The sequence below is a fragment of the Amblyomma maculatum genome, chromosome 1 (genome assembly GCF_055883805.1).
Source record: "Amblyomma maculatum isolate TAMU_Amacu chromosome 1, ASM5588380v1, whole genome shotgun sequence".
Taxonomy (NCBI): Eukaryota; Metazoa; Arthropoda; class Arachnida; order Ixodida; family Ixodidae; genus Amblyomma; species Amblyomma maculatum.
In genome coordinates, this window is record NC_139344.1 from 82,429,745 (window position 1) to 82,448,929 (window position 19,185).

Here is a 19,185-nt window from a genome sequence, read left to right on the forward strand (position 1 = left end):
TTATAGGAGGGTCGACACTTTCCTTGAGAGGGACGGTGAGGGCGAGTGAGGTTGGTGGAGAAGGAGAACCTGGGAGGTAGTCTTAGGTCTCCGGATGGGCTGGTAGTGTGCATCTTTCGACTGCGGTAACACGTCCCCGGGTCTACACGTTTGCTATATAACCGAATGAGGCGGCCATGGTTGCTCGCTTTATCTGAGACACAGTGTCATAGCGCTACCACTTATCGTGACGATAGCTACACCCTCGTTGTATAAGCAAGCGTTCGTTTCGTTATAACTGCGGCTGTTATAAGCGGGCTCGAACAATGTTTTCTTACTTTCTGATGCCTTCTTAAGGCTCCATGCTGCAATTCATCTGTGCTATAGCAATTATCAAGAAATCAACGCCACACCACTGTGGCGCCGCGACCTATTCCAAGAAATATCGGAAGCGTTCAAAGCCATTTGTTCTCTCATTTAATTGAGAGTGCTTTATCGGCGCATTCAGAAATTTGCTGTCAAGTATTTGCCAAGACAATATTGGCGATTTTCACGCGATCGACGTCACGCTGTGGCAGTGCCATGATCCCATAGATGGAGGTCTTGCTCGGCTTATTCGAGCTTTGTACTGCTGGTCCTGCGTAGCAAGCACTTCTATCGGGACCATCGTGGCAAAAACAAACCTCGGCAGTACTCTGCTTGGCTTTCTGTACGCCACCAAGACGGAGAAGTTGATGTTACATTGCTTTCCCGCTACCAGCAGGCCGAATTAAAGGTACCTTTGTGTGCAGAAACTACGGGTTGGCAAGCCAATTAGAAAATGATAGTCGCGTGTTCGCGATATTTTAGTCACTCGTACGCAAACCACCAATCATCAAGCATGTTGTCCGACATCGTTTGTGCCGTCGCTCTAACTGGCTAAGCTTTCGTGATGTTCCTGGCCTCGAACGGGTGGAAATTCAAAGTCCGGTATAGCGGCTACATCGCGCTACTCTCCCCGACCGGTCATTCAAGCTTGCCAGTGCACAGAGAGAGTGACGTTCCTTAAGACTGACCACTACCTCACACTAAAAAAAAAAAAAAAAAAAAAAAAATAAATAAATAAATAAATAAATAAATAAATAAATAAATAAATAAATAAACGAAGAGAACTATTCGAGCGCATGGCATCCGGTTGGACTCGAACCTAAGTACTCGGGCTGAGGGGCCGACCATTTTAACCACCGAACCACTGCGGAGGGTGCTTTCGCACTTCAAAACCTGTTTTAAGTACGGGTAAACATCAGCCATTTGACTGGACGGCTCCCAGATGGCACCACAAATGGGGCTATACCCGTGGCCAACAGAGAAACATGTATACTTACGTAAAGGAAAGGAAAGACACTCGCGCCGTTTCGCGGCCGAGCAAGTATGGGTCTGACCACCCTTCAGGCGGCGCAGCGATGTGTGCTTCCACTTCAGCTCAAAGATAGACAGCTTATTATGCGTCCACCGGGTTGCATCCAAGTGCCCCGTTTCTATAAGATGTTGGTGTTGCACCGGTCATGTTCTGCCGGTGCCGCCCACCTCAACGTGCTTTATAACGCGTCGCCTCGTGTTTTCGGTAAGTTGTTTTCTTTTGCTCGTGGAGATAATTTGTGTTTCTTGAGCTAAGAAAATGTTAGCAGATTGTTTATTATGCTGTATGAACGTATTTTGCACATGTAACATAAAATATGAGCCATGAAGGAGATTTACCATGCATCCATCCGTTTGTTCTTGCGCTCTTCTACGGAAGGGCATGCGCATTACTTCCAAGCACAATTTTCGAAAAGTAACTTGCAACGCATTCCCTTTAAAACACCATTTGTTATCTGCGACTCACCCGTATAGTAACATAGTCGTTTTATCTGGCTATGCTCGAACAGTGTAATGAACATTTGAAGTCTTTTTGTGAAGGCTGTTTACCCCGCTTTATATCAGCTAGCACAGAACTGGGTTAATTGGAGAAATATGGGCGAGGCCTTCGCCTTGCAGTTGGTATAGTCAGGCTGCTGCTGCTGATGATGATGATGATGTTATGAAAGGTGCATGCGGCTTGGCCGGTTCGCAAGCGCATGTTTTACTTTACCCCGCACTGCTTGTAATTTCAAAATCATTCTTGTATAGTAGGCTCTAGGTAATACTGACGAGAACTATTATAATCTTTATTATCTGCTGTAAAGAGCGGCGGACATATGACCTTATCATTATTCATTTAAACAGCGCGAACACGAAGACAAAGGACAAGGTAAGAGGAAGCCACAGTACAAGTGCTGTAAAGAAGGAAACACGAAGAGCCCGTTGCATAAGAAATATGGCTTACCAAGATACTTAGTACAGCGCTTGTACTGTGGCTTTCTTTTATCTTGTCCTTTATCTTCGTGTTCGCGCTGTTTAAATTAATAATGAACTTACCAACTCGCCCAACAAAGTATCTTGATATGGCGTTGTCACTTTGCTTGTAACGTGCAGAATGATCTAAGCAACGCCGCGAGTATTTTTTTTTTTTTCTGCTTGTGCATGCTCATGCCACCGAGCAAGGCTTCATAGTTCTCCCCGTCGCGCTAGATGCCCAAGAAATATATCGAATGATTGCAGCCACTCGCGTCTCTTTTTACACTGTTTCAGGTTGTTCAAGGCTTCCAGCTTCCGGCTCCAGATCCAGGCTTTGCTGTCATTTCTTTCTTGGTGCTGTTTGTAATAGGATGCATTTCATAATGTGACCCAGTATTCTTTTTAATCAATTCAAAGTGTACACAAGAAAAATAAACTGTTTGAAAAGAACCACTGCCTCTTATTCTGTGGAAGTGCGAAAATAGGCTCAATGACGGTAAAAGCTACAATGAGAACAGCCCTGATCGCATTATTCCAATCTGCACGAACTAATTCAGCCTTACTTAGCTCCTTTGAAGAGCTTGGTGGTTTTTCGAGTAAAAAAGGTTGCGATCGGCGATTTCATTACATCTGTATTTATGGCATGTATAGAAATGATTAAAGCCCTTGCGCTCCACTTTAGACGATGAAGTTAAATATTTTAATAGCCAAATATAAATCAGTTTCGAAAGCATTGTTATGGAAACCGAGACAGAGTGAAAGCATGAGCCTAAAATCTCGGAGGACGATATTACCGGTCTGATCAGCTGCTCGGGGCGCTGGCGATAGTGCCGTAGCTCGGCCGCAAGTCCCTACGGGAGTGTCCGCTCTATACTGTTACGTTTCGAACTTCCCGAGTAACGAGACGGTGCACGTGTCGAGATGGGCGTCCGTTTTTCTAAGAAGACTGCATGCGACCACCTCGGAGTTCGTGGACCAGAACCACCCAGGACGCAGCAACGCGGTGTCGCATATCGGCAGCGACGGCAGCAGTTGCCCCAGTTTGTGTCCGGAGGACTGTGCGCAGAGGCGCTAACGAATTCGCCGAAGAGCGGGCGCGCCTGTGTTTGGAAACAGAGAGCCGCGGCGCCTGCGTGTTAGCACCGAGGAGAGAGAGCGGGTCATCTCCCCCCCGTGGAGAAGAACGGTCACCGCATTCCTTTCCCGCGGAGTGCTCCCGCGCGAGGGGTCCGCGTGGGTGGCGCGCGGTTCCGACCTTGGACAGCCAGCAAGCCTCCTTGGGACCCCCATGCCTGACTTCCCCCGGCGGAGTCGCCATCGTGCCGCTAAAGTGGAAAGAGTGCGCTGGGAGGACGTTCTAGTGGGCGGTTCCCGAATGCCAGCAGATCAGGAACTCAAATGTGATTGGACTTTGACAAAATAGAAAATTCCCCAACTAGGTACTTGGGGACAAAAAAGTTGTTAAAAACGAGAGCACGAGTGCTCTCCAGTGTGTACCTTCTCAGATTCACCATGTAAATAAACCTTCGTTAAGTTCTCTCTAACTCTCGGCCAGTCTCTGCTTGGGTGACCACCGCCCAATATTGAAGTGCATGCAGCCCGACGTCTGACTCGGCTTTTCGCTACCCGTTGGTCCGCTACCGGAGCAGTACCAACGCAACAGCTGGTTGGCAGCGTCGGGATGGACTCCGCTGGAATCATGGTTGCAAGGTTCGGTGAGTGCTTGGCTTTTCTTCACTGAGGTTTTACCAGGCTTTGTAGTAAGTAAGTTTACAAAGGTGGTGGGGAATTGTTTATCGTTAGCACGGGACTTGAAAGTACGTGACGATAAGAGATTTCTAAAAGGAAGAAATTGCAGCACTCGGGATAACCATGAATTTGAAAGTGTTGAAAAAGCCACTTTTGCTGGAGTTGGCCAAAAGTCTGGGTTTGGATCTTCAGGACCAAACGAGAAAGCCAGATATCATTGAGGCTATTGAGGCACTTGAGGCAGACGACGATGAGCTCTCGGAATGCCTGGAGCTGATTGCTGAGAGAAAGAAATCAAAGAGGGAAGCAGAAGAAAAAAATGAGAAACGCATGGCTGAAGAGAGTAAGCGCTTAGAGCAGGAACTTGAGCTGAAGCGTCTCGAACTGCAGGTGCTAAAAGCTCGAAATGAAAGGGATGAGAGCGTAGCATCGGGCACAGTAGAACGCAAGTCGTTCCGTATGAAAGACCTTATGCAACCTTATAGGAAAGGAGAGGACATAGGTCTGTTCTTGGTAAACTTTGAGCGCACGTGCGAGAAGGCAGGGTTTAGCAAAGCAACTTGGCCACAGTGCTTGCTGACACTGTTGCCTTGTGAGGCGGCAGATGTGATAGCCCGCTTGACTAAAGAAGATGCAGATGATTACGATAAGGTTAAATCTAGTCTGCTCAAAAAGTATAGAATGTCAGCGGAAGCTTTCCGGCAAAAATTTCGCAAAGCTAAAAAGGAGAATGATGAGTCGTACCCGGAGTTCGCGTATAAGCTTATGGCTAACTTGGGGGAATGGCTCAAAGAAGCTAAAGCTTATGACGAAAGCCAAAGAATGTTGCAATGCTTCGGACTCGAGCAGTTCTACTCTTGCTTGCCTGATGAAGTAAGGCATTGGGTGCAAGACAGGCCAGAAGTTGCGACTGTTTCGAAGGCAGCAGAACTGGCAGAAGAGTTCGTCTCGCGCCGTGCGCTGGACAGGACGGAAAGCCCTAAATACCAGAATAGGAAAGCAGCTGGATGGAGAGGGCAGCCTGTAGAAGAGAGACAGCAAGCACGAGGCGTAGACGTCTCAGAAAGAAGTGTGATCGTAAGAGAGGAAGCACTTGAAGCAGAAAACGGTCAGAAGAAAGCTTTTGAAAAGAGACGGCAATTGGTTTGTTACAACTGCCAAAAGCCGGGACATTTAGCTGCGGCTTGCAAAAGCCGAAAGATTGTTTGCTTGTCAGTGAACAGCAACAATGAAAGTATGCGGCTTTTAGAGCCTGTTACGACCAAGCATCCGCATTTGCGCGCTCTATTGTTCGCCTGTGGGCATGGAAAAGTGCTGTGAATATGTGGTGATGGTCCAATGGCTCTAAGTGAGCCTGTTTCCAGGAATCCTGTTTTGTAAGCCTGTTTTGCTTTGTGGACACTCTGCAAATGCCAAATTGACCCTGCCAAGAGAACGTCTGGAAAAACACAAAGAAACGTCCCCCTGCGGGAAATGCAGGAAGTGCTTTCTTTCTTTTGTTCACCCTTCCAGTCGATAAGCCCTATCGTCCAGTGAGGAATGTCTACTTTCCAAAGGAGACGACAGAGTGACATGTCCGCTGACGTGCAGGACAAGAAAGGAGCATGACGCATTCAGCCATTAAGTGATTTCCCGGGAATGCAGGAAAGATTTGCAATTGTCGAAAAGGGACAATGTTGGGAGCCCTATGCGGCGCGCACGTGTACTTGGGTTTCTGAGAAGTAAAACCACTTGTCAGAACCAGCCTGTGGTTTCTTTGCTGAAGAATAGAAATGTACCTCCTCTCCTCGCCGTTCCCAAGCTTTTCCCGCCAACAAGTGATCACGCCCAACGAATGAATGCCGGACCAGTCAGTGCTTCAGACCATCAGTGCAGTGATGTGTTCGATTGGATGCCGATACCTGAGGGGCGTGCCCTGGATTTGGTTGGTCAGCATCTTCAGAGAGGGGCTGGACATAGGGGGTTTTAAGGACGCTGCAGAGCACGAAATGTCGCTCTGGGCCCTGGGTAAACGGCTCATCCAGTCGCTTCTCGCTATGAACTCTTAACGCTTGCCATTTTGCTGATGTACCCTTCTTTTTCGTGTAAATATTGTAAATAAGTTTTCTCAAAGTGCCATTAAACCTGCTTGTACATATTTCACCAACTTCGAAGATTCAATCCTACTTCAACCCTGAGTCTCTGCACGCTACCAAGTGAAGGCCGGGTCGACGTAGCCCCAGCGTCACGACAACTGGTGGCAGCGGTGGGATCTGAATCTACAAGCCACAACATCTGATGACTGGAGGTGGGATCTGGATCTACAAGCTACAACATCTGGTGATTCGAGGTGGATCAGAATCTACAAGCCAGATCTTGTGATCGGAGGTGGCATCTCAAGCAACAAGCAGGCGCAACAATCGGCCAACAAGAGAGCAGCTCGGAACATCGATCGCATGTGTGGGTGAGTGCTTGGCTTTTCTTCTGATGTGGACCAGGTTCTAGAACAGGGTTAGATTTTAGAACTGGTAAAAAGTGTTGAAACGCCTTTAGGTTTGGTAGTTTGCACTGTTGTTTTGGAAGTAGCCGACACTCGGAGCGATCATGGACCTACAAAAGCTGCAGAAACCGGACCTGTTGCTATTGTGTGAGGAATTGGGAATTGATACAAGTGGTTTGGCACGAAAACCTTTGATTATAAAGGCAATCACAGATTTGGGAGCCGATGATGAGGAGCTCAGTGAAGCATGGAACCTCATCGCCCAAAAAAAGGAGGAGCAGCTCAGACAGCAGAAAGAGCGGGAAAAAGAGGAAAAGAGGCGTGAGCGTGAACTTGAGAGGGAAAAAGAGGAAAGGGAGCGCGAACGTCAGAGGGAAAAAGAGGAAAGGGAGCGCGAACGTCAGAGGGAAAAAGAGGAAAGGGAGCGTGAACTTGAGAGGGAAAAAGAGGAAAGGGAGCACGAACGTGAGAAGCTTGAAAGAGAAGCAAAAAAGCTGGACCAAGAAATTGAGCTCCGGAAATTAGAACTAGAGTTGAGCAAGAGGTCGGGCGATTGTCCCCAGCTAGCGGTACCTCATCTCAACAAGGAGGCAGATATCAAGATGTCAAAGTACATGCAGCCATATGTGATAACAGGGGATATCGGTCTGTATTTGGCTAACTTTGAGCGAACCTGCGAAAAACTGTCCTTCCAGCGAGACACGTGGTCTCAGAGATTATTGACGGTTCTGCCCTGCGAGGCAGCGGAGGTTGTCGCGCGGCTAAGCAAGGAGGACGCGGACAACTACGAGAAGGTCAAAGCTTGCCTTCTGAGAAAGTATAGGCTTAGCGCCGAGGCGTTCAGACAACGTTTTCGGAAAGCTACTAAGTCCAGGGACGAGAGTTACCCTGAATTCCTGTACAATTTAAGAGTTAATTTGGGCGAGTGGCTAAAGAGCACTGATTCCTACAGTGATAGGGACGCTGTAGTCGAGCGAATTCTTTTGGAGCAGTTTTATAACTGCCTCCCAGAAAAAGAAAGAAATTGGTTACAGGACCGAGGCGAAATTAAGTCGGCAACTGAAGCTGCCGAACTTATTGAGGAGTATGCTTCGCGCCGACAATTCAGTAACCCAGCAGTGGATAGGCCCCGCAATCCCAAGTTCAAAGTGAATAACCGTCAGAAAAGGCACTTTGCTAGATTTGCAAACGAAGAAAGGAAGGCTTCTTCAGGCAAACGCCCTAGAAAGGACGGCAGTGAGAAAAGGGGGGAAGTGACCAACGCGCAGAACACAAAGAATAAGCTTGAGGCTAGGAAGCCGCTCACATGCTTTAGGTGTAATGAGCAGGGTCACATTGCCGTTGTTATGTTTGGTTCGCGAGTGCCGGGGTAGCGTACCGCTGCCACCAGTTGTTAGGTTCGGCGCGCGGCCCCTCGGTAGCGTTGGCCTCGCGGCTCCGTGGACGGCGGACGGCATCAAAGGTGCCAGCAAAGACGAGGCGTCTTTTAACGAAACAACCTTTACTGCAACATCATGAAGAAACGGGCAGTGAAGCTGACCCGGAGAGATTACAGACACTCTCACACAGCTGGTGTCTAGCGTCGTGCCAACGGCGCGTCAAAGTAGTCTCTCTCTCAGCGGAGTCGGCCGCTGCTTTTTATAGTTTTTCCAGTTCACAGGGAAAGGGTAAACACTCGCAGGAAAGGGAGAGCCAAACATGTTGGTTCACGACGAATGACTCAATCGCAGATGGTCCGACCTCATCTCCTCCACCTTCTGCAGACGGGCGAGGGCGGCGCCCTCTCTCACGAGCTCCAGGCTTGGCCGGCGTTTGCACACACACACGCACGCACACACATTTAGCGCGTGGCAGGAACACGTCGAGTCTTGCCCGCGTGAGGAAGCGTTGCGCGGCCGATGAACGGCGTCGAAATGGCCGATCCGCTCGCGGTTCTGCCTGTTGCTATGCGGTGGCCGCGTCAGCTGTCCCACTTCTCGGTGGAGAAACGTAACAGACTGCCCCGCCGGGGAAGGGAGATCCCGAAGGGCAGGGGACTGCATCCGCTGTCCGGAGGGATCTGGATGTTGCTGCTAGCCGGGGTCGTCCGATTCAGCTTCTCTTGAGCTCAAACAGCCTGAAGAAGTCCTTGGCAAGTCCGGGTTTCCAAGGCACTCTGCAACTTGTCTTCAGGAGAGATTTCTGACAACCTACAGCATCACAACCACGCTAAAAACTCAACCGTTCAGCCAGCAAGCACGGCACAATCTTCACTAAGTTCTGCCAGACTATTTCCCTCTTATGCCCCCATCTATTTTAAAGGGCAGCTCAGCAGCACTTGGAACGCGTCCACAAATTTGAAAATCGTGCTTTCAAAAACACCATTCTCAAACAAAAATAATACAATGCAATCTGTTCAAAATCCTATGTCAGGAAGAAAAACACCAACTAGTGAATAAAGGCTTCTTCTCACGTTATGGGCTTCGACTTACGCCATCGGCATTACCGTTGAGATCACCCCTTTCACTAAAGCTTCGGCTGTCCGTTTCACGGAACAACCGTACCTTCCCGTTTCTGTGCAAAGAAACGCATGAGCATAAGTCACTAGCTTTGCTAAACAACCTATCCCTCTCCTTACGCTTGGCGCACCAGTCACGCATTTTCTGGGCACGGGCGCATTTCTGCCTTTGGGATAGTCGCTTTCTTTTGCGCGATAGCTTCAACTTGCTCCATTCTTTCTCTCGCCTGCCTTTGCGCTTTTTTCTGCGGCAGCACTGAAACACATGCTTTCTGCTTTCTTTTCGAAATCTTTGGAGTTTGCTCTCCTTACGATGGCAGCATTCTTTCTCGCGCCTGCCCTTTCGAGTTTTTCGTCGGCAGCGCTGGAATACTAGCCTTCTGCTTTCTTTTTGCAATCGTTTGCGTTTGCTCTCCTTACGATGGCAGCATTCTTTCTCGCATCTGCCTTTCCGCGTTTTTCGGTGGCAGCACTTGAATACTCTAGTACTACTTTCTTTCAGCGCGAGCTCTGGCAAGCTAGCGGTTACCGGAGCTAGTAGGGCACCGGGATCGTCAAAGTGGTCAAAGTGCGGCGCCGCGTCTGCATCGCGGCCAGCAGCGCATGACTCACCTTCAGACAAGTCCGAACAACAACTGCTCACGCCAGCCCTCAAGCTAGGCATTTCCTCTGGCGGCGCCGCGGCTGCATCGCATGACTCACTTTCAGTCAAATCCGAACAACCGCTTATGCCAGCCCTCAAGCTAGGCATTTCCTCTGGCTCGCCACTCACGTTACACGGGTCCTCCGATGAGCCGCATCGCTCAGCGTTAACCGGCGCACGATCAAGCTCCTTCGACAGCTGGGGCGCTTCGGATTGCGTGAGGGTCATGTGTGCCACGTCCGCGTTCGCACTGGGGTTACTTTCGCGAATACAACCTAGCGTGGTTTCGGAGCACGAACTATTCTGACTCTGCTCTGGTCGTTCGCTGTCGCCTTCGCAAGTCTCGCTCTCTACAGCGGACGCGCACTCCTCGTCGGTCTGCCCTGGCTGATCACAACTCGCGGGCTGCGCAGCTTCCTTGATCGGCCCTTCGTTTTTCTGCGTGCCCTGCTCTACGACACAGCTGATTTCGGAAACCGAAATTTTCTCCTCTCCTAGCTCGTTTTTAGCTCCGTCGCGCTCTACACAAGCTTCTGCTTTCGACTCGAGAGGCGGTTCAGTTACTACCAGTTCCCCACACTCATTTGATGGAACTGTATCTCCTACAGCTACTTGGGTCGGCATGCAGTTCACCTGGCTTAACGGCGTCCCTTCGGACTCCTCGCCGATTAAGCCTGTACTAACCGTCTCAGCTGGCGGCTCGACCAAGGTAACACGATGCTCTTCTGTTCGAGGCTCGGTCGGCTCGCTACTGCGGTCACGTTGCTCGGCCGCTTCCCCAAGCTGTTTCTCACACTCTGGTACCTTTGACTTTTCAGGCTCACTTGTGTCTACGGCGTACGTGGTCTTACTCTCAGCGTGCTGTACCTTCGACCCTTTCTCATTGCTTGACCACTTCTCCGGTACTACCGCCTTTGCAGCTAGCTCCCGAGCTCTAGATCTGGTCAAGGCCTGCACGCTACCCTCTCCAAACACAAGCCCATTTTCGCGCAAGAGGTGATCGGACTTGTTTGAAAATAGGTACGGGTACTGCGGAGGAAGCACAGATGACACCGCCGCTTCTGTCTCAAGTGCCCCGAAAGGTCCCTCAATAAGCACTTTGGCTATTGGCAAACGCACGCTGCGAGCTTCCACGGCCTGTTTGATCCACGCGCACTCACCCGTGAACATCTCTGGTTCTACGTAAGAGGAGTGAACCACATCCATGGTAGCCGCAGAATCGCGAAGCACTCGACACTGTTTCCCGTTCACGAGGAGGTCTCGAGTGTACGGTTCGAGAAGCTTCATGTTCTCGTCACTTCGGCATAATGACAAAAACACGATCTTCGGTTTTGTCTCTGGACACTGTGCCGAAAAATGACCAGGCTTCTGGCACGTATAACAGACGCGCGATTGCCTTGCCTCGAACCTCTTTTTCCGTTCGGCTTCGGTTACCACCGTCGCTTTATCGTCGGCCGGACTGCTTTGACTCGCATCCGCACCACGTTTATTCTCCTTAGCTTTAAAGGGCTTGAACTTCGGCCTCTCAAACTTAGAGCCGAATTCCCCCTGTTGACCGTCCTTAGCTCCAAGAGCCCGACGCGTCACAAACTCTTCAGCTAGCTCGGCGGCTCTATCCACCGTACTAACATCTGGCCTATCCATGACCCAATACCGCACGTTCTCGGGTAACCGACTGTAAAACTGTTCTAGCCCGAAACACTGCAGAACCTTATCGTGGTTACCATACGATTTTTCGTCTTTGAGCCACTCATACATGTTTGACATAAGCTTGTAGGCAAACTCTGTATACGACTCACTTTTGTTTTTCTCATACTCCCGAAAATTCCGACGGAATACTTCTGCTGACAGCCTGTACTTTCTTAGCAGACTCGATTTCACTTTGTCGTAATCCTCTGCTTCCTCTTTTGTCAAGCGAGCGATTACGTCTGCCGCCTCACCGGGTAACAAAGTGAGCAAGCGCTGTGGCCACGTTTCCCGAGAAAACCCTTGCCTCTCGCACGTTCGCTCGAAGTTAACCAGGAACAAACCAATGTCCCCTCCAAGCTCAAACGGCCGCATTAGGTCACTCATTTTGAACGATTCCCGTTCTCCTGCACCGTGAGCCCAACTTGCACTGCCAGCGCGTCCCGCGTTTATTTCGAGACGTTTCATTTCCATAGCGAATTGACGGTCTCGCTCCTCTTTCTCTAGCCTTTCCTGGCGTTCACGTTCCTCTTTCTCGTGACGTTCTTCAATGATCTCAAGGCATTCCGAAAGCTCGTCATTTTCAGCTTTCAACTCAAGAATAGCCTTTAACACTTCTGGTTTTCTGAGTCTGTCTGACAAATCCAGACCCAACTCCTCCGCAAGCTCCAGCAATTTCGGTTTGCGCAACGACTTCAAATCCAAATTCATGGCTGTTCCGAGTGCTGCCTTCTCTACTGCCCACTATTGCCTTGCTGCACTTAACCCAGCAACAACGACAACACAATTACCAGCTCTGTTCTCTACTTAACAAAAGCCTGGCAAAACTCAGTAGAAGAAAGTCCCGCACTCACCAAACCTCGCAGCCAAGAATCCAACGCAGTCGTTCCGCTGCAGGCAACCAGTCATCACACAGGGCTCGTTGCACTGCTCCCGCCTTTCCGCTGAGCTGCTTTGATTCACGAGTCACGCCTCGGACATCTCCGCTCTTCCCACCAGATGTTGCACCTCGGTCAGGCCTGGCTCGTTTCACCGACCACGGTCACTGCTTGGTCGTCCTCGTCTCTCCGCTTTCCGCTGTTCACCAGTTGTTGGACGACGGTATCGCCTGGCTCGTCCCTCCAACCACGGTTACGGCTTGGTCGTCCCACCGATGCCTACCAATTGTTACATTTGGTGTCGCGTGCTCAGCCCACCGCTGACGCCAGTTGTTACGTTTGAGGTGGCGAGTGCCGGGGTAGCGTACCGCTGCCACCAGTTGTTAGGTTCGGCGCGCGGCCCCTCGGTAGCGTTGGCCTCGCGGCTCCGTGGACGGCGGACGGCATCAAAGGTGCCAGCAAAGACGAGGCGTCTTTTAACGAAACAACCTTTACTGCAACATCATGAAGAAACGGGCAGTGAAGCTGACCCGGAGAGATTACAGACACTCTCACACAGCTGGTGTCTAGCGTCGTGCCAACGGCGCGTCAAAGTAGTCTCTCTCTCAGCGGAGTCGGCCGCTGCTTTTTATAGTTTTTCCAGTTCACAGGGAAAGGGTAAACACTCGCAGGAAAGGGAGAGCCAAACATGTTGGTTCACGACGAATGACTCAATCGCAGATGGTCCGACCTCATCTCCTCCACCTTCTGCAGACGGGCGAGGGCGGCGCCCTCTCTCACGAGCTCCAGGCTTGGCCGGCGTTTGCACACACACACGCACGCACACACATTTAGCGCGTGGCAGGAACACGTCGAGTCTTGCCCGCGTGAGGAAGCGTTGCGCGGCCGATGAACGGCGTCGAAATGGCCGATCCGCTCGCGGTTCTGCCTGTTGCTATGCGGTGGCCGCGTCAGCTGTCCCACTTCTCGGTGGAGAAACGTAACACCGTCAACTGCCGGAAAGAAAAGATTGTTTTCTCGTATGTCAGTGACTGCGATGAAAATATGCAGCTTTTGGAACCTTACATGCATGACCTAGTAGTCAACGGGAAGCCTTGCAAGGTACTGCGCGATTCGGCCGCAACGATGGATGTTGTCCATCCGGCGTATGTGTCACCTTCCGACTATACAGGTCAGTGTGCGTGGATCCGCCAGGTAGTGGAGGAACAGAGTGTGTGCTTGCCAATCGCGAACGTGGTCATCGAGGGCCCTTTCGGCAAGTTAACAACCGAGGCTGCCGTTTCAGGAAAGCTTCCTAAGTGCTATCCGTATTTGTTCTCCAACAAATCGGACATGCTACTGCGAAAGAGGGGCATCCTTTTCGGAGACAGAGTTGTGCCAGCCTTAACACGTTCAAAGGCGCGAGAACTAGCTACACTGCTCATTCCAGAAAAATCCACAGCGGAAGAAACGGCAGTTAAAACAGTGGTCGATGCGGAGGATAGCGGGTCAGAAAACTTTGAGAGCGAGGCATCTCAGATAAGTCAACTTGAAAGTGAGCTTGATGAGACGCGGAATGAGGACGTTCTAGAGAGTAACCTCTTGCCGCCAGTGTCTAGTAATCTCACGAGACTTTTAAGTGGAACCCGAGAGGACTTAGCTATGGAGCAAGCCGTGGTAAATCTAACGTTACACCTTCCCGAGGAGATGGGGGACAACTTGATTTGCCTCAGCGGAAAAGGAAGCAACGCTCAGGAGCTTCTCAAAAAGACGGAGCAGAGAGGAGAACTAAAGAAATCCCAGCTGTCCGATCTGGGCGAAATAATAACAGAGTTTGAGGCCTGCTTCGTGGACAGGCCAGGCAGGACTGATTTGACTGAGCACGATATTGAGCTGACTTCAGACGTGCCAGTGCGATCAAGGTGCTACCGATTTTCTCCAAGGCAAAGAGAAATTCTGGATAGGGAAGTAACTCGCATGCTGGAATTGGGAGTAATAAAACCCTCGGAAAGCGATTATGCTTCGCCTATGATCTTAGTAGAAGCTCCAGGTAAAGACCCTAGGCCTGTGGTAGACTGCCGAAAGCTAAATTCTCTCACCAGGGATCAAGTGTATCCTATTCCGAATATTGAGGAGAGAGTAGAACAGGTCAGTAGAGCGGCATGTGTGACTACGCTGGACCTTACTCGAGGATACTGGCAAGTACCGCTCACTGAACGCGCCAGCAGATACGCCGCTTTCGTCACTCCGACGGGCAGCTACCAGCCAACAATGATGAGTTTCGGGCTCAAAAATGCTCCATTTTGTTTTTCCCGACTCATGGATAGGGTTTTAAAGGGGTGTGAAACATTCGCAGTGCCTTACTTAGATGACATTGCGGTTTTTTCCGACTCATGGGCGGACCATATGGTACATCTAAGAGCTGTACTGAGCCTTTTGCGTCAAGCTGGACTAACCGTAAAGGCCGAGAAATGTTGCCTGGCAAGGGCGACCGTGGACTACTTGGGTCACAATGTAGGTCAAGGTTACAGGAAACCCAGCGAGATTAAGATTTCTGCGGTAGCAGACTACCCGCGGCCGAGCACGAAGACTGAAATTCGAGCATTCCTGGGTCTGACTGGGTACTACAATCACTACATCCCTAACTATTCAGCTTTGGCTAGCCCTCTGACCGACGCTCTCCGCAAGACAGAACCGACAAATGTAGTCTGGGACGAACAAAAGGAAGCCTCCTTCGTAAACCTAAAGGCTGTGCTGATTAGCCGTCCGGTATTGCGAGCTCCAGACTATGGCCGAGAATTCACGGTCCAGTGTGATGCCAGTGATCGAGGGCTAGGTGCTGTTCTCTGCCAGAGAGATGACGACGGTAATGAGCACCCCGTGCTCTACCTGAGCAGAAAACTGAGTTCTAGAGAGAGCGCTTATTGCGCGTCAGAGAAAGAGTGCGCTTGCATTGTATGGGCCATTCAAAAATTGCAGTGCTATCTTGGAGGGGCCAAATTCACCGTAGAGACGGACCATTGTCCCCTGGCTTGGCTGCAAACTGCGACATCGAAGAACAGTCGCCTTCTTAGGTGGAGCTTGATTTTACAGCAGTACAATTTTGAAATAAGATACAAAAAGGGGAAGTTAAATGGGAATGCGGACGCGCTTAGCCGCTCTTTCTAAGCGGTCCGAGATGTTCCTCACCATGTATCCAAATTGATAATCAGGTTTTATTTTTTTTTCTCGTGCGCTTGTATATGTGTGACTATGTAAAGCAGCACGTTTGGTTTTCTAGGAATACGTGGGTCCTGAACGTCTTGAGAGTGGGCTTTTCTCGAACAACAATGGCAGTTTTCTTTTAACCTGGTCTCTTCAGACGGGAGCCGAGTGCTTGCTTCGACATGTGGTTGAGTTTCAGACAGCTCGAGCAATTTGGCCTACAACAATCAAGACAACGCGACAAGCAACAGCGAGCTTCAAGCGTTCACGTGCAGGCCATTAAGTCGTCTCTTCATGCAGCAGCTGGGACTGCTGCCCTCCGAGACTCTTCTGGCGGGGGAGGAGGCTGTTACGACCAAGCATCCGCATTTGCGCGCTCTATTGTTCGCCTGTGGGCATGGAAAAGTGCTGTGAATATGTGGTGATGGTCCAATGGCTCTAAGTGAGCCTGTTTCCAGGAATCCTGTTTTGTAAGCCTGTTTTGCTTTGTGGACACTCTGCAAATGCCAAATTGACCCTGCCAAGAGAACGTCTGGAAAAACACAAAGAAACGTCCCCCTGCGGGAAATGCAGGAAGTGCTTTCTTTCTTTTGTTCACCCTTCCAGTCGATAAGCCCTATCGTCCAGTGAGGAATGTCTACTTTCCAAAGGAGACGACAGAGTGACATGTCCGCTGACGTGCAGGACAAGAAAGGAGCATGACGCATTCAGCCATTAAGTGATTTCCCGGGAATGCAGGAAAGATTTGCAATTGTCGAAAAGGGACAATGTTGGGAGCCCTATGCGGCGCGCACGTGTACTTGGGTTTCTGAGAAGTAAAACCACTTGTCAGAACCAGCCTGTGGTTTCTTTGCTGAAGAATAGAAATGTACCTCCTCTCCTCGCCGTTCCCAAGCTTTTCCCGCCAACAAGTGATCACGCCCAACGAATGAATGCCGGACCAGTCAGTGCTTCAGACCATCAGTGCAGTGATGTGTTCGATTGGATGCCGATACCTGAGGGGCGTGCCCTGGATTTGGTTGGTCAGCATCTTCAGAGAGGGGCTGGACATAGGGGGTTTTAAGGACGCTGCAGAGCACGAAATGTCGCTCTGGGCCCTGGGTAAACGGCTCATCCAGTCGCTTCTCGCTATGAACTCTTAACGCTTGCCATTTTGCTGATGTACCCTTCTTTTTCGTGTAAATATTGTAAATAAGTTTTCTCAAAGTGCCATTAAACCTGCTTGTACATATTTCACCAACTTCGAAGATTCAATCCTACTTCAACCCTGAGTCTCTGCACGCTACCAAGTGAAGGCCGGGTTGACGTAGCCCCAGCGTCACGACAAGCCATACTTACGAGATCTCGTCGTGAACGGAAAACCGTGTCGCGTGCTTCGAGATTCGGCGGCTACAATGGATGTAGTTCATCCCTCGTATGTAGAGCCAGAAAATTTCACTGGAGAGTGCACATGGATTAGACAAGCGGTGGAAGCAAATAGCGTGTGCCTTCCAATCGCTAATGTCAGCATTGAAGGTCCATTCGGCGTACTTCGCACAGAGGCTGCCGTGTCAGCCAGTCTGTCGAAGCAGTATCCCTATCTTTTCTCGAACAGGTCTGATCAACTGTTGCAGCAGAAGGGACTAGTGTTCGGAGAAGGGGCTGTTCACGCATTGACTCGCTCGAAAGCACGAAAGCTGGCTGCTAAATCCGTCACACTAGAAGCGTCAGGTGACGTTGAGGCGACAGAACATGAGCGGTTAGGCATGACAGAGGCAATCCACGCGCCGACTAGCGAGGAAGTAAACATCTCAGACATGTCAGAAGGTAGCGAGGATGGTATTGAGTTTAAAGAGGCCTGTCGGGAGCTTCTCATAACGTCGCCATCTGACAGCTTGCAAAGATTGCTGGGGGTGGACCGATCGTCCCTGATAGCCGAGCAAAGAGCCGATTCCACACTGCAGAATCTTAGGCACATGAAGAGTAAAGGTATCGCGAAGAAACACGTGATATTCGTAGAAAGGTCCGGAATACTTTATCGAAAGTATCGTGATCGCAGAGGAGTGCAGGTCGACCAATTGGTCGTACCAAAACGCTACCGCGGTGATCTTTTGCACTTGGTTCACAAGAGCTCGCAATCAGGTCATTTAGGGCTCAAGAAAACAAAGAATCGGTTGTTGCAGGAATATTACTGGCCGGGATGTTTTCGGGAGGTGGAAAATTTTGTAAGGACCTGCGAAACATGTCAACGGGTGGGCAAGCCGGGAGATAAGGCGAGAGCCCCAATGAAGCTAGTGCCTGCGATCACGGAGCCATTTCGACGACTCGTGATCGACACTGTTGGTCCCCTTCCAAAGACTAAGACTGGTTACAGCCACATTTTGACAGTAATCTGTCCTGCCACAAAGTTTGCTGAGGCAGTGGCCCTGAAAGAGTTAAGCTCAATGGAAATTGTGAACGCACTCATGTCCATTTTCGCACGAGTTGGGTTTCCCGCTGAAATACAGTCAGATCAGCAGACTGTTCTTACCAGCGCACTGAATACAACTTTCCTGGAGAAGTGTGGGATTAAATTAATCCATAGTTCAGTGTACCACCAGCAGTCCAACCCGGTAGAAAAGATGCACTCGGTAATGAAACGCATACTGAGAGCCCTGTGTTTTGATCGCAAAACCGACTGGGATGCCTGTTTGCATGCAACAATGTTTGCGCTGAGAATCGTGCCTCATGAGGCCACGGGGTTCTTGCCGGCCGAAATGGTCAACGGCCGCTCCCTGCGATCGCTACTACGCTTTCTTCGGGAATCGCGTGAGGGCAGGGAAGAGAACCCTACGGTGGTCGAATACGTGCTCGCGCTGCTTGAAAGGTTGCACAAGGGGCAGGAGCTCGCGGGAGGCGAAATGAGTAAAGCGCAGGTGAGGGCCAAACAGTGCAATGACCGAACAGCGAGATTACGCTGTCTTGAAGCTAGAGACGCGGTAATGGTGCTAAAACCGTCCCAGAAAAATAAATTGGAAGTTCAATGGGAGAGCCCAGCGGAAGTCATTCAGAGACTGTCCGACACGCGCTGTCTAGCTAGCTTGCCCGGAAAGCGAAAGATAGAGCCACGGTAAACCTAACGGCAATGCCGATGACTTAAGTCAATGCTTTTGGTGTTATTGATAGCATCGATGAGTCTGGCTTGGGTATGTTTTTTTTCCTGGCATAGGTTTGCATAATTACCATTTTTCTTTTAATCTTGAACATTGTGTTTGTGTGAATGAATAATGTTCTGGTTGTATCAAGTGCTGAAGTAGTAGTAAAAGGATTAAAGTAATATTGGTATGAGAGCCTGGTGGATCTCGTGGAGAGAGTCCTGGCGCTTGCCGTCTTTGCGGCTGTGATTTTCGTGTTGTTCAAACTGATGCTGTCTTTCCTGTGAATGAGCTGGTCTGCAGAGATCAAGAAGCCCTCCATAGTCTTGACAAGAAGCAACGAGGAGCTGCAGAGTCCGTTGGAGGCAGCAGAACATCAGCAACAGTGAACCGAACCAGAACGACATCGTGTATCCCTCTGGACAATGGTTGCTGACCTTTGTGCATCGGGATCTTCAACCGCCGCCGGAGAAGCTGTTACGTTTCGAACTTCCCGAGTAACGAGACGGTGCACGTGTCGAGATGGGCGTCCGTTTTTCTAAGAAGACTGCATGCGACCACCTCGGAGTTCGTGGACCAGAACCACCCAGGACGCAGCAACGCGGTGTCGCATATCGGCAGCG

The 19,185-nt window shown here is 50.2% G+C and overlaps 1 protein-coding gene across 1 annotated transcript; it reads left to right on the forward strand.

Moving 5' to 3' along the window:
• Positions 1–3,252: 3,252 nt before the first annotated feature.
• On the forward strand, positions 3,253–18,951 carry LOC146202968 (uncharacterized). Its single transcript, XM_084602433.1, has 4 exons — positions 3,253–5,219; positions 7,788–7,902; positions 13,242–13,753; positions 18,855–18,951. Exons 1-4 carry the CDS (start codon positions 4,207–4,209, stop codon positions 18,949–18,951), a joined length of 1,737 nt encoding a protein of 578 aa, XP_084458559.1. The 5' UTR covers positions 3,253–4,206.
• The last annotated feature ends 234 nt before the right edge of the window (positions 18,952–19,185 follow it).

Bases quoted from the DNA above. Each gene is read 5' to 3' on its own strand.
- LOC146202968 (XM_084602433.1), top strand. From the start codon at position 4,207: ATGAATTTGAAAGTGTTGAAAAAGCCACTTTTGCTGGAGTTGGCCAAA. The intron at 5,220-7,787 runs GCAATTGGTTTG...CAAACGCCCTAG, and splicing joins AAAGCTTTTGAAAAGAGACG to AAAGGACGGCAGTGAGAAAA. The intron at 7,903-13,241 runs GTTGTTATGTTT...TTCTCGGTGGAG, and splicing joins ATGAGCAGGGTCACATTGCC to AAACGTAACACCGTCAACTG.